The following is an 18,083-nucleotide window of genomic DNA, read 5'->3' as shown; positions in this document are numbered from 1 at the left end:
TATTAAAGCAGAATATATCAATGCTCACTTTAGAATAAATTCATAGGAAGAATTCATAGAATAATTTTCAGTTGATATATAGAACACATATTTATGTATTCATAGAAAATTATGAACACATGCACAGCACACATACATATAATTAGTTTACCTATCTACATATGTATATCTTTATCTCTATCCACTAGGCTTTTAATATTTATCATCCAACTGATGGCTTCAGAGGGAAGGGGTGTGGGGGATTGGGATAGGCTGGTGATGGGTATTAAGGAGGGCATGTATTGCATGGAGCACTGGGTGTTAAATGCAAACAATGAATCATGGAACACTACATCAAAAACTAAGGATGTACTGTATGGTGATTAACATAACATAATAAAAATTATTATTAAAAAAAGAAGAAAAATTTAAAAAAATATCATCCAAAAACAGACATTTTCAAGAGTAAGCAAAGAGTTGTTAATAATTAACAAGCATAAACTGAGCTGGTCTAACTTGGATATATGTTCATATCCATCTCCATACTCACAGCTGTATCACCTGTAGGTTTTAGTATTTGTATTAAATCATTATCTGATCATCTATTAAAAAATCTTTTTACTTTTTTCCCTCATGTTATCAACTGTTTATGCTGATATGATAATTTATTTTATTATTTCACTCTTTCTATTTAAATTTTAACTACCACTTACTCTACTTAAATCTCTTTTCCTGTGACTCTATCCCTTCTCAGTTCTACTTGTCTCTCTAAAGAGATCACTTACTTTACCAAATCTCTGATTTACATATCTAGTTTAGTTCACAATATTATTGCACTGTAACCTGAATATGTTCAAAACTGAGTATTAACGTCTAATACATGTACGCACATAAACATGCACACCTTATCAACTATATTGCATTTTTCTTATCAATTTTTTCCAGCTATGCAGACTAAAATCCATGAAACTAAACTCCACTTTGCCTTGAAGCCCAGCACTTTCATTCAATGTGACTAGAAAGCAGCTGTTTCTGACTGGGAATGGCTTACCCTTCACACTCCATCCCCTTTTTCTATCATGTTTAAAAACAGGACTTTTTTTTTTTTTTTGCTGTATTACTGCTTAGGTAACACACTGCTTTAACTCTCTGATTATGTATAATTTTTCCACAGTTTTCTCAACCCTGAAAATCCCAATTTCAAAATTTAGTCAGTCACTCTTAATATATACTCATTCTCTGAGGTTCTGAATCTGTTTTTACTCTCTAGTGTTGAATATCTTCTCTCTTTCTCTTATCTGCAGATAAGTTAAGTGATCATATCACTATTGAGGTGTTCTTATGTTATTCATAGGTAAATTTTTATTTCCTTCTCTATACTGTTATTGATTTCTTAGCTATTTTCAAAATTTACCAAATGATAGCTTTGTCATATGTACTTGTGCTGCATGAGCTAGAATAAATACTTTTACATCCCATATTTGGTAATAATTACATCTTCCAACATTCAGCAACGCACCAATATATATCTTACACAACATTCCAGGGCTATTCATAATAGTGGCACATCAACTATCTTTGATTTTAAATAGAGTAAGGAAATCCATTTGAACTTTAAGAGTGGAATGAAGTAATATTACTATTTGACTACTATAAATATAAGAACTGTTTTCCTTTTATTGCTCATTTTATTCTCTATTGTGCAATTTGCATGTAGTATAATACAATTAAATTCTCATTGTATAAAATAACAATTCATGAATGTTTATAGGTGTAACCCATATAAAATTAAACAATATCTTTCCCCCTGAATATTTTATTTATTTATTTATTTATTTATTTATTTATTTATTTATTTGAGAGAAAGAGTGAGCACAGAGGAGAGGGAGAGGGAGAAGCACACTCCCTGCTGAGCAGAGAGCCTGATGTGGGACTCAGTCCCAGGACTCTGAGATCATGGCCTGAGCCAACCAACTGATGCTTAACCACCTGAGCCACCCAGGCAGCCCAAATAATATATTTAAAATGCAATCAATTGGTTTTTTTAGACATTAACCCCTCAATATTTACTTAATATTTCACCCCTTATTTGCATGTAATGTTGATGGTGATATTGGTGTTATATTTGTTACACAAACCACTTTGGAATCTAATTGTATCCTATTGGAAACAGTGGGTATTTCACCAAGTTCACAACAAATCAGGCCTAGGCCCAAATCAAAACAGGTTATTGGGAAATTTTTTAAAAGGAAAAAAAATGCCTACACTATTTGGTGCTTATATTTTTAACATGGAATCATGGATAACCTTAGCTTTTTCTTATTAAATGAAGAAAAATAACCCTGAAGTATAAGCAAAATAATAAGGTCTTTCAGTTTCCACAATGAGAAGTTTGGAGTGAACTACACAAAACTTTAGACGTTAAAACCATAAAAATTTAAGCTGGATAAAACTGTTGGAAGGCATGGTCTCCTGGTTTGGGGAGATAGGGCTATATAAATGTATGGCTGCTAGTATTTTGATGATGGTATTTCCTTTCTCTTGAAGATATCATGTTGCCTTTGAGGAAACTCAGTGATGCATTTCTATTTTATTCCTTGTGGTTCTCTTTCTTAAAAAAGTCACAGTTATGTGAGAAAATCTGGCCAAATTACATGACAATTTCCTGAGAAAATCCTCCTGGGATGTAGTTGACACTTTAGTGCAGTGAGAATGCATAGTCAAGCTTAAAACCAGCCACCCCAATAAAATCCAAGATACACTGGAGGCTTACCTAAATTTGTTAGATTTGGCTAACTAGTATGTCCCTAAATAACTTGACATTTTATGTTAATCACTTTCAAACTAGGCTGACAGCAATATTTATGAAAAAAAGAACTAGAAAGATGGATAGAAGTGTAGAAGGAAATAAAAACTGCTGACAGGGAGGTATAGAGGATACAGTGACAAAAATAATATTTTGACTCTGATTCAAAAGAGATCATTATTTATCAAGATACAAGCACTTGTGGGAAGATGGCAGTGGAGTGAGAAGATCCTAGGCTCCCCTTGTCCCACACACAAAAAAGTAGATAACCATTCAATTATCCCAAATTTTCCAGAAATTGACCTGAAGACTGGCAGAGCAAACTCCAGCACTAACAGTAGAGAAAAGGCCACTCAAAGAAGTTAGGAAGTGTGGAGATGGGGTTTAAGAATAAAACAGATTATGACTACTGCAGTGGGGAGGGAGCCATGTACATGGAGAAGGGTGACAGATAGACTAACACACAGAGCAGAGCAGATGGGGAAAATGGAACTAGACAGTAATTGCACTGGAAAATGAGAGCAGTCAATTTTGTGAGTTCTTGTAACCAGTGGGGCTTAAAGCCTGGGGTTTTAAAGATCAGTGGGTTTAGGTGGAATAGAGCACATAAAACATTGGTTCTGCTCTTGAAGAGAAGGCAGGCAAACAATACAGAACAGCATTCTGAAGAGAGCTTGGAGCACACAATGGAGATTTGCTCATTTCAGATCTCGTCCCAGTAAAAGCATTCATGGAGAGACCCCTCCTGGAGCAAAGGAAATTGCCTGCACCATTTCCCTCTCCCTCCCCTCAGCATAAGTACAGGGCCATCTCCCAGAACCAGTTCAGCGCTAACATTTGCTACCTAACATGTTCACACCAAGCTCCCCCACCCCTTCATGCCCTGGTGGAAGTGCCCTTCCCAGTCACACTTGCCTCAGTCCCAGCACACAATGCCTCCTTCCCCTGAAGCCCAGCCCAAACTCCTGCTCACACCACATCACCCCATTAAGGAGTTTTGTAGAGCCTTGGTTATGCTGGTGGTGGTGACAGGTCTTATTTCACAAAGAAACCAGGACACATCTACTTAAAATGCACCACATCAGGCCCAGGACCAAAACTGTCCTCAACAGGCAAAGATAGCCTCTGCAGCTGACTGACCTGAAAGGTAAAGAAGCCAGAACACAATATCAGAGCACATGCAGCACACATTGGAGAAACTCTGGAAATCTCCAGGCCTTGGGGAACAAGGGACACCACAAATCAGGACATTACATGATCTTCATATGACCATTACCCTCAAGAACAGGAGACATAGCTAACTTTCCAAATACACAGAAAGAGTCACAGAGACTTAAACAAAATGAGAAAAGAGAAATTTATCCCAAATAAAAGAATAGAAATAGACCATGGCTAGAGATCAGAGCAAAACAGATACAAGTAACATGCCTGATAAGGAATTTAAAGTAATGATCAGAAGGACACTCACTGGACTTGAGGAAAGAGAGGAAGACATGAGTGAGGCCTTTACCACAGAGAGGAGGAATCACATAGTGGAGATAAATGGGCTCAATAAATGAAATGAGAAATAGAACTGATGGAATAATGAGCAGAACAGAAGAAGCAGAGGAATGAACTAGTAATCTAGAATGCAAAGTAATGGAAAGGAATCAAGCTGAACAAAAGAGAGGAAAAAAAATGATTGCACAAAATGAGGATCAATTTAGGGATGTCAGTAACTCCATCAAAGGTAATAACATTCATACTATATGGGGTGCATGGGTGCTTCAGTTGGTTAATTATCTGACTCTTGGTTTTGGCTTCCAGTCATGATCTCAGGGTTGTAGCAAAATCCCCACACTAGGCTCTGTGCTCAGAATAGAGTCTGCTAATTTTTCTCCCTCACCCTGCTTGTGCTCTATATCTCTAATATAAATAAATAAATAATACAATATTTAAATAACATTCATATTATAGGAATATAAGGAATATATAGAATTAGATATGGAAACCCCAGAAGAAGAAGAAGAGAGAGGAAAAGAGCAGGATATTTATGTGGACAATAAGAGCTGAAACCTCCCCTAATTTGGGGAAGGAAGCAGATATCAAGATCCAGGAGGCACATGGAACTACCATCAAAATCAACAAAAGCAGCTCCACACATAAGTGGCAAAAATATAGTGAAAAAAGAAAAAAATGTAAAAGCCAGACAAAAGAAGACAGTAACTCATAAGGGAAAACCCATAAATTAGTAGGAGATTTTCCAAAGAAATTTTGCAAGCTAACAGGGAGTACCATAATATATTCAAATTGTTGAGTGAGAAAAATGTGCAGCCAAGATGACTTTATCCAGCAAGGTTATCATCCAGAAAAAAAGCAGAGATAAAGAGTTTCCCAGAAAAAAACACAAACTAAAGAAGTTCATGACCACTAAAACAGGCCTGAAAGAAATGTTAAAGGGGACCATTTGAATTGAAGGAAGAGAAGACAAGTAACAGTATAATGATAGGAAACACAAAATCAGTAACAATGAATATTTCTGTAAAAATTCACTCAAGGGAATAAACAACAAATTGATATAAAATATAACAACATGTGACTAAAATGTGAAGAGAGGACTGAGGAATGTGTTCAAACTTAAACACCACAAATTAATTTAGACTGCTATATGTGTGAATTAATATAGCTAAAATGTCTATGCTACCCAGAGCAATCTACACTTTCAATGCTATCCCAATCAAAATACCAAAGATATTTTTCAAAGAACGGGAACAGACAGCCCTTAAATTTGTGTGGAACAGGAAAAGGCCCCGAATCTCCAAGGAATTGTTGAAAAGGAAAAACAAAGCTGGGGGCATCACATTACTGGATTTCAAGCTGTACTACAAAGCTGTGATCACAGGGACAGCATGGTAGTGGCGCAAAAACAGACACATAGACCAATGGAACAGAATAGAGAACCCAGAAATGGACCCTTGGCTCTTTGGGCAACTAATCTTTGACAAAGCAGGAAAAAACATCCAGTGGAAAAAAGACACTCTTCAATAAATGGTGCTGGGAAAATTGGACAGCTACATGCAAAAGAATGAAACTTGAACCACTCTCTCACACCATACACAAAGATAAACTCCAGATGGATGAAAGACCTAGATGAGAGACAGGAATCCATCAAAATCCTAGAGGAGAACATAGGCAGCAACCTCTTTGACATTGGCCACAGCAAATTTTTCATGATACATTTCCAAAGGCAAGAGAAAGAAAAGAAAAAAATGAACTTGTGGGACTTCACCAAGATAAAAAGCTTCTGCACAGCTAAGGAAACAATCAAAAAAACTAAGAGGCAGCCCACGGAATGGGAGAGGATATTTGCAAAGGACACTACAGATAAAAGACTGGTATCGAAGATCTACAAAGAACTTCTCAAACTCAATACACAAGAAACAAGTAAACAAATAAAAAAATGGGCAGAAGATATGAACAGACACTTTTCCACTGAAGACATACAAATGCCTAACACATGAAAAAATGTTCAAAATCATTAGCCATCAGGGAAATTCAAATCAAAACCACACTAAGATACCACCTTACACCAGTTAGAATGGCAAAAATTGACAAGGCAGAAAACAACAAATGTTGGAGGGGATGTGGAGAAAGGGGATCCCTCCAATATTGTTGGTAGGAATGCAAGTTGGTACAGCCACTCTGGAAAACAGTGTGGAGGTCCCTTAAAAAGTTAAAAATTGAGCTATTGTATGATGCAGCAATTGCACTATTGGCTATTTACCCCAAAGATTCAGATGTAATGAAGGGATGGGCCATATGCACCCCAATGTTCGTAGCAGCATTGTCCACAATAGCTAAATCATGGAAGGAGCCAAGATGCCCTTCAACAGATGACTGGATTAAGAAAATTTGGTCCATATAGACAATGGAATATTACTCAACCATCAAAAAGAATGATTTCTCAACATTTGCTGCAACATGGATGGGACTGGAGGAGGTAATGCTAAGCAAAATAAGTCAAGCAGAGAAAGAAATTTTTCATATGGTTTCACTCATTTATGGAATATAAGAAGTAGGAAGGTTGGTAGGAGAAGAAGGGGAAGAAGAAAGGGGGGGTAAACAGAAGGGGTAATGAACCATGAGAGACTATGGACTCTGAGAAACAAACAGAGGGCTTCAGAGGGGAGGGGGTGGGGGAATGGGATAGACTGGTGATGGGTAGTAAGGAGGGCATGTATTGCATGGTGCCCTGGGTGTTATACACAATAATGAATCCTGGAACTTTACATCAAAAACTAGGGATGTACTGTATGGTGAGTAACATAATATAATAAAAATATTATTAAAAAAACTCATTTAGACTAAAAGACACCTGCAGATTAAAGACTGGGAAACATTTATCATGCAAATGGATGTCAGAAGAAAGCTGCAGTAGCAAAATCTATTGCACAACCAAATTTAAACTAAAGACTGTAAAAGGAGACAAAATAGGCAAATATATCATAATAAAGGGAACAATATGACAAAAAGATCTGTCATAAATATTTATGTACCCAACATAGGAGCCCCCAAATATATAAAACTATTAATAACAAACATAAAGGAACACTTTGAGAATAACACAATAGTAGTAGGGGAATTTAACACCCTACTTACATCAATGGACAGATCACCTAAACAGAAAATCAGCAAGGAAGCTGTTGCTTTGGATGATACCCTGGACTTAGCAGATATATTCAGAAAATTTCATCCTAAAGCAGCATAATACAAATTCTTTTCAAGTGCACATGGGGCATCTCCAGAATAGATTGCATACTAGATCACATATCAGACCCCAACAAGCAAAAAAAAGATCGAGATCCTACCATGCATATTTTCTGACCACAATGCTCTGAAATTTGAAGTCAACCACAAGAAAAAGTTTGGAAAGCCCACAAATACATAGAGATTAAACAACTTGCTAAGAAAAAAAATGAATGGGTCAACCAAGAAATGAAAGAAGAAATAAAAATAAGTAAATAAAAAACAAATACATGGAAGTTTAAAAAATACATGGAAACACATGAAAATGAAACACCACAGTCTAAAACTTTTGGGTTGCAGCAAAAGTGGTCCTAAGAGGGAAGTATATAGCAATGTAGGCATACCACAAGAAGCAATAAGAATCTCAACTAAACAACCTAAACTTACTCCTACAGATGTTTAAGTGACTGAGCCACCCAGGTGTTCCAATATTTCCTTTTTGAAAAGATGGAATAATATAGTCTGTTGTATATATACACATATATATGTATTTATGTATGTACACATATATACCAAATTTTCTTCAACTATTAATCCATTGACAAATATTGTGGTTGTTTCATGTCTTGGCTATTGTGAATAATGCTGTGATAAACATGACAGCGAAGATACCTCTCTTCAAAATAAAAACTGTTATATACTTAACAATGGCATTTCTGGATCATACAGTAGTTTTACTTTTTTGAGGAAAAAAAGTTTTCACAGCTCATTATGATTTTAGCTCAAAGCTAGTCATATATGGCTTTTAGTATGTTGAGATATGTTCCTGAAATTATGACAAATTTTGAGAAAGTTTTATCTGTCTATCAAGATTATCATTGTGTTTATTCTTCATTTTCTTAAAGTGGTATATCTTATTGACTGATTTATGTATATTGAACCAGCATTATATCCCAGGGATAAATTCAACTTGATCGTAAAGTATGATCCTTTTAATGTGTTGTTGCATTTGATTTGCTAGTATTTTGTTGAGGATTTTTGCATCTATGTTCATCAGGAATATGGCCCTGTAAAATTCTTTTCTTATAATATTCTTGCCCAGCTTTCATATCAGAGTAATGCTGACTTCATAAAATTAATTTGAAAGGGGTCATTCTCTTTAATTTTTTAGAAGAGTTTAAAATGATTAAGGTTAATTTTTCTTTAAATGTTTGGTATAATTCACCAGTGAATGAATTTCACCACAGACATTTCTTTGTTAGAAAAAAGAAATTGTATTATGGTTCCATTCTCTTTACTCATTATTGGTCAACTCATATGTTTTTATGTCTTGATAAGTTGCATGTGTCTAGGGTGTATAATTGTTCATAGTAGCATGATTCTTTGTATTTCTGTGGTTTCATTTGTCATGTCTGCTCTTGCATTTTTCATTGTATTTATTTGAGTCTCTCTTTTTTTTTCTTGGTTGGTCTAGCTAAAAAGTTTTATCAATTTTATTTATCTTTTCAAAACACCAACTCAGTTTTGTTGACCTTTGCTATTACTTCTCTATTCTTAATCTCATTTATTTCTGCTCTTATCTTTGTTATTTTCTTCCTTTTCCTATTTTGCTTAGTTTTTTCTCTTTTTCTCATTCCTTGAGGTATAAAGATAGTTTGTGTGATATTTCTTTATGTCTAACATAGGCATTTATTGCTATAAACTGCTTTTTTAGAACTACTTTTGTCATAGTTGATAGGTTTTGGCAGATTTTGTTTCCAACATTACTTCTCTCTCATCACTTACATATAATACTCAGTACTCATCACAAGTGCACTCCTTAATACCCATCACCCAATTTTTAAAAGATTTTATTTATTTTAGGAACAGCACAAGCAGGAGGGGCAAATGAAGAGAATCTTAAGTAGACTCAGCACTCAGTACAGAACCCAATGCCAGGATCAATGTCAGAACTCCAAGATCATGACCTGACCTGAAATCAAGTCAGAGGCTGAACTGACCGATCCACCCAGGCACCCCAGCTATCATACATTTAACCCATGACCCTGTCCACCTCTCCTCCAGCAACCCTCGGTTTGTTCTCTATAGTTAAGAGTCTGTTTTATGGTCTGCCTCTCTCTCTCCCCACCCTCATGTTCCTCTGTTTCTCAAATTCAACATATGAGTGAAATCAAATGGCATTTCTTTCTCTTATTTTCCTTAAGATAATATACTCTAGCTCCATGCACATCGTTGCAAATGGCAAGTTTCATTCTTCTTAATGGCTGAGAAATATTCCACTTCATGTGTGTGTGTGTGTGTGTGTGTGTGTGTGTCTTTACCAATCTTTATCCTCATCTTTATCCATTCATCAGTGGATGCAGCCTCTGCTTTTTTCCATAATTTACCATTGTAGATAATGCTTCTATAAACAGGGTGCGTGTATCTCTTTGAATTAGTATATTGTAGTCTTTGGGTAAATGCCTAGTAGTGTAATTGCTGGATTGTAGGAATTCTATTTTTAACTTTTTTGAGAAGCCTCCATACTGTTCTCTAGAGTGGCTGCACCAGTTTGCTTTCTCACCAACAGTGTAAGAGGGTTCCCCTTTTCCCACATCCTCAACAACACTTGTTTCTTGTGTTGTTTATTTTAGCCATTTTGACAGGTACACCTTAATATCTGATTTTAGTTTTTGTTTTTACTTCATTGATGATCAGAGATGTTGAGCATCTTTTCATGTATCTGACATCTGGTTGTTTATTTATTTATTTATTTATTTATTTATTTATTATCTCTATATCTTCTTTGGAAAAATGTCTATACATGTCTTCTGTCCGTTTTTTAATTGGATTGTTTGTTTTTTGGGTGTTGAGATTTATTTATTTATTTATTTATTTATTTATTTATTTATTATTTATTTTGGAGAGAGAGCAGTGGGGAGGGGCAGAGGGAGAGGGAGAGGGAGAGAATTTCAAGCAGACTCTCTGCTAAGCATGAAGCCCAACAGGGGGCTTGATCTCATTACCCTGAGATCATGACCTCAGCCAAAACGAAGAGTCAGATGTTTAACTGACTGAGCCACCAAGGCTCCCTTTCGGTGTTGAGTTTTACAAGTTCTTTACACTTCTACCATTCAGTAATTTGCCTTTTAGTTTTGTTGATTATTTCCTTTGCTGTGCAGGAGTTATTTATTTTTCTGAAGTCCCAATTAATAACTACATATTTGCAAATTTTCCAGTTTTCCTCTTTATGCTTTATACTATAGGTCTGGAGAAAGGAAAGATTATTCTCTTCTGTCTTTATGCAGCATTATACTGAATATTATACCTAGTGAAATCAGGCAAGAAAGAAAGAAAGAAAGAAAGAAAGAAAGAAAGAAAGAAAGAAAGAAAGAAAGGAGAGAAAGAAAGAAAGAAAAGAAAGAAAGAAAGAAAGAAAGAGAAAATGAATAACTAAAAAGTTATTGACAGATAAAATATGTACATAAAAATCATGTTATTTTTAAAAAAACAACTAGAACTTCTTATTCAAGAAGTTGTCAAAAATAATTCATAATAAAATTTGAATATTTTGTAGCAGTAAAGACAGACAAATGGAACCAGAAAGCAAAAACAGTCTAATTTATATTATACTATGAATTAATTTGTACCCTCAGATATTTCACATGTTGATTCCCAACTACCAGAACATCAGAATGTGACACTATTCAGAAATAGGACTTTTAAGGAATAATTGACTTAAAATGGTGACATGTGGTGACCTGATTTTATCTCTTTGTTGTTCTTATAAGAAGAGAATAGGAAGACAGAGTGACACCATGGGCAATGGTGGACAGAGGATGATCATTTGAAGAGACAGCAAGAGGTCAGCCATAGGAAAACAAAAGAGAGATAACTCAGAAGAAACAACCCTGCCCACACCTTAATCTTGGACTTTTAACCTCCAGAATGGTGTGAAAATAATTTCTGTCATTTAAATCATGAGTTTGTGGTATTTTCTTATGGAACCACTGGCAAACTAACACAGATTTGGGTCAGAAAATCCAGTATGTAGTGATGAACTTAACAAAATATGTGAATGAATTTTGTCCTGAAACTGTAAAAATTGTTAAAAGAATTTTTAAAGTATGTTCAAAAATGAAAAAATATACCAATTCCATAGCTCACTGTACTCAATATTGTTAGGGTAACAATATTCTAAACATTGATCTGGACTAAATTTCAATCCAAATTCTTCCATGTGATTCTAAAATTGCTAAAATGACTCAAAAGTTATCATGATGATGGTCCATGTGTGGAATGTCTTATGGATTTAATAAAGGTCATTATAATGTCAGAAAATGATGAGGATAAGGATACATATATAATCTAAATAAGTCCATCATGAGTGTGGTGGTGTTAGTAAGAGACTCCTAGATGATAGAAACCAGATACAGGTGACTTGGAGATTGCATCTTCCAGGATATCTGGGGAGGCAATAATTTAGAGTAAAACATTACAGAAATGAGTAAAAAATTCCATATTTTCTAGAAGATAAGGAGAACAGGATCAGGATGTGGAAATAGACCCCACTTTATCCCAACAATAAATAAGACCCTGCTGACTTTCATTATGATGGTGGCCCCAAGAGGAGCCACAACTCTTACATCTTTTTAGGCTGTCACTGACATTATTTGAGAACCACTAAAGATGTTGAGAATTATAAACTTTGGGGGACTTTCTATCCTGGCATTTCTGTTCATTAGTGAGAATCTGAAGGAAAGTTATCTCACTGGAATCTGGCTTAAATGCAGGAAGAGAGTAAAGGAAAAATCAACAGGACAATTAGTACCTCAAGGACTTGAAAAAAAAAAACAACCCAAAACGTGTGTCTCTTAGTGTTTCTCTCGTTGCAACTGAACTGAAATGATTAGACTCAAAGATTAGTGCATGCAGACTTAAATTTAAATTTTTGCATGCCTTAGAAGAAAATGAATGTCTTAGAATTTAATGGTCACATCCGTATGATAAATAATTAAAGGGATGCTACATAGTTTAATGAGACCCAGTGAGAACTCATTGTTTATCTCACTGGGAAAAGGGCAGTAGCATCAGCTCTCAGATCAGAGATGGGAGTTGAGGGCAGGGTCTCAAAGGCTTTAGAATCTGAGAAATGAAATTTAGGCATATCTTGGGACACCTGGGTGACTCAGTTGGTTAACTGTCTGCCTTCAGTTCAAGTCTTGATCTCAGGGTCCTAAGATAGAGCCCCACATCAAGCTTCCTGCTCAGTAGGGAGTCTGCCTCTCCCTCTGCTTCTCCCTCTGGGTTGTGTTCTCCTTCAAATAACTAAATACAAACTTAAAAATAATGTGGGCACATATTAAAGTCTGGCCTCCTGGGAGAATCCCATGTACTCTATAAAGGTCCATTTGAAACTGTGTTAAGAGCCTTGCCTCTTATTGGAGAAAAGATTGCTAGAGGTACAGGACATCAAGGACACTTTTTCCTCTCAGAACTTGGAGACTGCACAAGGAAAACACACACTGGTGTATAGAGCTCAAAGAAACTCAATCAAAATCGTGAGTTAATTGAAATTGGGGGCACATGAAACAAGAACCTGGAGGAGTATGGGAAAATTATGTGCAGTTTTCTGGGTATTAGGACTTGAAAATGAGACTTCATTTTTAGCAAATATTGTGAAGAGTACAGAAACCCCAAATTACTTAACTATTTTATTTTTATTTTTTCTCTACTAAAATTACTTTGGAATTAAAAAAAAAGTTAATGCCATCTCACCAGTCTTCTATGAATGCTATTCTTACATTTTAAAGTTTTTATTCAAATCCCAGTTAGTAAACATCCAGTTAGTTTATATATATATACATATATATAACATATATATATAACACATATATACACATATGCATGTGCATATGTTACATATATACACATGTGTATATATACACATACATATATGTGGCATATATATAATATATATGTGTGTATATATATATATATATATATATATATATATATATATATATATAACAGTAGATATACTACATACAGTGTAATATTAGTTTCAGGTATACAACATAGCAATTCAACACTTCCATAAGAAATCAGATGCTCATCACAAGCACATTCATTAAAACCCATCACCCATTTAGTCCATTCTTTAATCTGTTCTCCTAAACACCAACCCTCTGGTAACCATGTATTTGTTCTCTATAGTTAAGAGTCTTTTTCTCTCTCTCTTTTCTTTTGCTCGTTTACTTTGTTTCTTATGTTCCACGCATAAGTGAAATCATATGGTATTTATCTTTCTTTGACTGGCTTATTTTGTTAGCATAATACTCTCTATATACATCCCTGTTATTGTAAATGGCAAGATTAGATTCTTTTTTATAGCTGAAAAAAGTCCATTGTTTGTGTATATTATAAATATATATATATATGTATGTATATACACATATACTATATATGTATATATATAGACATCACCCTCTACTTTTAATCAAAAATCAAATATGTCTAATGTCTTTTTATCCCTTTGAGATGTTCTATTCACTGTCATTTTTTTCAATTTTATGCTATCAGTTAATTACTTTTCAAAAAATATGAGATCAAAATACTCTAAAAAATCTTATTTTTATAAGTCGTCTTAGTAGAGAGGGAAATCTTTGCTTAAAGTCCATGGGAGTAATAGGAACATTTGTGTTGTGTATTAGCTATTTTAAATTATTTGATATTTATATTCACATATTTTTACATTAAAATATGAATTTATATCCCCATTAATACAGTAATTATTTGGAAATAGGTGGTTTCAAAGCACTGTTTACTGTAAGATGATGAAATATTAATTCTTCTGGTTTATAAATTTAACCTAATCAACAGAAATAATATTAAAGTAGAGGAAAACATCATACTAAAATATTAATAATTATTTTTGGTTGTATAAGATACTAATAATTGTGTGTGAAACCAGTGGGGGTGGCTTTCAGATGTTAAAAATAAATATTGGTTTTATTAATAAGAAATTACGTCCACATTGTGAGATAAAAACAGCACTGGTCAAATTAGATGTATATTTTGCACTTTTCAGAATTACAGATTAATAAGAGGTCAACAAAATGGAACTTGACAAAAGTTGAGAAATCATCACATTGTAAGTAGCAGAAACAATGTAAAGGATCAATAGAAAGTCCAGGCCTACTTTTCCTGGTGGAAAGAAGAAACATCAGAATAGGCACAAAGGAGCCTTCAATCTGGCTCACTGTCCTTCGGAGAAGGAATAATTACTGCTCTTGTTCCAGTGCACAATGTGTTGACCCTGGATTACTCAGATAATTGAGAAGCTTTCCACAGGTAGAAAAGCCTAAGTAGGATAACGATGATCAATTCCCACTACCTTTAGCTTTCAAGAGAAACTCCATGTCACAGGGTGTAAATCTGATGATTGGGAAGATGAATGATAATGCAGGAGAGATGGGCTCCGGGACAGGGACTTCCCAAAAGTCTGACTGAGAACAGGGAAATGCTGACGGGAAAGATTCCAAGTGTGGAGGAAATGTTTCTACAGCTAGTACTCGATTAGAACCTGTGTATCAAAGACTGAGTTTCACTTACAGAGGTTAAGGAAAATTATTATTATATATTTTTTCTCTTCTCTTCAATTAGAGTGGTCACTGAGACAGCCACACATATTGTGAGGGGTTGAAAGAGGCTGCATGGAGACCTAAAGAAATTGTCACTGAAGTGATGCTAAAGTAAATGTGAAGAGAATCTCTAAAGACAAGGACAATCTGAGGGACAAAAATATGACCACAGGTCTCCCCAGTGGGGTTTGTGAGTGATCATGGATTATAAATCCAGTGTAAGTTTAAAATGGGAGGACACTGTTTTTCTCACTAGATACAGTTGACATCTCTAATATTTGTTGGGTTTTTGTATTAATTAAATACTTGCTAGTGTTGTATGCTAAAAATCTTCTGTATAGTTTTTTTCCCTTTTTTAAAATTTAAATTCAATTAGCCAAGTACATCATTAGTTTTTGATATAATGTTCATTGATTCATTAGTTGAGTATACATTTTGTTCTTTTCTTTGGGAAATTGTACTATACATTTGTAAGCCAATTAGTTAAAATTACCAGAGTAGCTTTCTATTTTTAATTTTTTAATTAAATTTAATTTTACATAGAGAATGAGCAGGGGGGAGTGGGAGAGAAAGAAGCAGGCTTCCCGCTGAGCAGGGACCCTGATGTGGTACTCAATCCCAGGACCCTGGGATCGTGACCTGAGCCAAATCAGATGCCTAACTGACTCAGCCAGCCAGGTGCCCCTCTGTTTTTGTTTTTGTTTTTGTTTTTGTTTTTTTTAGTGTATATCTGCGCAAAAGGAACAGAAAATACTATTGATGATATTTTCACCAAAAAAAATATGTCTTTAAGGAAAACCTGGAAATAAGCTTTAATTTCCTTCAATGAGAAGTGGATAATATATTAGAATATCAGCTAACATTAAGGATTATTTTTTTATTAAGTTCAATTAGCGAACATATAGTATATCATTAGTATTTGTTGTAGTGTTCAATGATTCATTAGTTGTGTATAACACTAGGTGATTATTTTTTAAAGATTTTATTTATTTGAGAGAGTGAGAGAAAGACAATGAGTAGGATGAAGGGCAGAGGGAGAATTAGACTCTCCATTGAGCAGGGAGACGGGGTGGGGTTTGATCCCAGGACTCTGAGATCATGACCTGAGCCCAAGGCAGATGCTTAACTGATTGAGCCACCCAGATGCCCCACATTAATGATTATTTAAACAAATTGCAATATGCTACAAATAGAAAGTTCATCCATGACTTCTAACCCACATCAACATTTACATCAATAATAATGTTTATGCATAACCAATATGTGTTTTATTACAGTTACAATTATGTAGAGCCACTTCTACAACTCCTTCTGAAATAAATATACTCAAAAATAATTTCAAGTATTGAGTTAGGGAAGGAAATGTAATTCTTATCATCTTTCACAATGAATTTAAGTCCAATTATATTGGACTGTTTTGCTTACAGCTGTTTTATACCTGAGTAAACAATAAATATGGAGATCTTGGTATTTTAAATTTTCCATCTATCCCACAATGCTAAAGTATACATGTGTTTATATTAAAGAAGTAAATAACATTTTGGTATATTAATATAACTTTTTTTCTTTATTCAATAGGTGGCTTTTCATTTTAAAATATGATGAATCAAACAGTAACGATGGAATTCCTGCTTCTGAGATTCACTGAGAGCCGTGTGCTGTTGAGGGTACATGCCGTGCTCTTCTTACTGATCTATCTAGTGGCCATAGTGGAGAATTTAGTTATCATCCTCCTCACAATTCTTGACCAACGCCTCCACACTCCAATGTACTTCTTCCTAAGGCACTTATCCTTCTTAGATATGTGTCTCATTTCTGCCACTGTCCCCAAATCCATCCTCAACTGCATCACCTTCACCAACTCCATCTCTTTTCTGGGATGTGTGTTACAGGTCTTCCTTGTGGTACTAATGTCTGGGTCTGAGATTGGCATTCTCACTGCAATGTCCTACGACCGCTATATTGCCATTTGTCGCCCTCTGCATTATGAGGCTGTTATGAGCAAAGAGGTCTGTGTCCAGCTGGTGTTAGTCTCCTGGCTCAGTGGAGGGGCCTTGGGAATCTTGTACTCAACTGGGACATTCTCTTTAAATTTTTGTGGGTCCATGAAGATACATCAGTTATTTTGTGATGTGCCTGCCCTACTGAAGCTCACTTGTTCTGTGAAACATGTGACTATTAATGTCAGTGTGGCCATTGGGGTCTGTTATGGATTTTCATGTTTAGTTTGCATTGTGGTCTCTTATGTATGTATTTTCTCCACTGTATTAAAGATCCCAACCAGGCAGAAGCAGTGCAAAGCCTTTTCCACCTGCTTGCCTCACCTCATTGTGGTGAGTGCATTCCTTCTAGCAGGTGCTATTGCTTATTTAAAGCCAACCTCTGATGAGCCTTCTCTTCCTGACTTGTTAACGTCTATGTTCTATTCTGTGGTACCCCCCACCTTGAACCCTGTTATCTACTGTATGAGGAGCAAAGATATTAAATCAGCTCTTTGTAAAGTCCTATGGAAGGTTAAAAGTAGTGGAATAAATGGAAAGATGACTAAAGTTGAAGTTAGGAAGTAGGATTTCTTTTTTATTCCATAAATAACTAGATGTTTGAAATTACTTCTATTAGAGATCAATATGTCATGAAGTCCTGTAAGTAATGATCTCAGATTGTCAGTTTTAATAGAAATTAATCTTCTTTTATACTCCTTTCTTTTCTTTTTTTTTTTTTAAAGATTTTATTTATTTATTCGACAGAGAGACAGCCAGCGAGAGAGGGAACACAAGCAGGGGGAGTGGAAGAGGAAGAAGCAGGCTCATAGCAGAGGAGCCTGATGTGGGGCTCGATCCCAGAACGCCGGGATCACACCCTGAGCCGAAGGCAGACGCTTAACCACTGTGCCACCCAGGCGCCCCTATACTCCTTTATTTTCTGACTTCATTATATAGAAATTATGAAGG

At 35.2% G+C, this 18,083-nt stretch overlaps 1 protein-coding gene across 1 annotated transcript; it reads left to right on the top strand.

The window, feature by feature from the left end:
* The first annotated feature begins 16,730 nt into the window (after positions 1-16,730).
* Positions 16,731-17,699, top strand: LOC123791183 (olfactory receptor 14K1-like). The gene has a single exon (XM_045795822.2). It carries the CDS (start codon positions 16,731-16,733, stop codon positions 17,697-17,699), a length of 969 nt encoding a protein of 322 aa, XP_045651778.2.
* Positions 17,700-18,083: the final 384 nt, after the last annotated feature.

The sequence above is a fragment of the Ursus americanus genome, chromosome 5 (genome assembly GCF_024610735.1).
Source record: "Ursus americanus isolate L20-20 chromosome 5, mUrsAme1.1.p, whole genome shotgun sequence".
Lineage (NCBI taxonomy): Eukaryota > Metazoa > Chordata > Mammalia > Carnivora > Ursidae > Ursus > Ursus americanus.
Note: the sequence above shows the minus strand (reverse complement) of the source record. Positions and strands in the feature narration are given on the sequence as shown.

Excerpts from the sequence above, each read along its gene's own strand:
- LOC123791183 (XM_045795822.2), top strand. The coding sequence starts at position 16,731 with ATGATGAATCAAACAGTAACGATGGAATTCCTGCTTCTGAGATTCACT.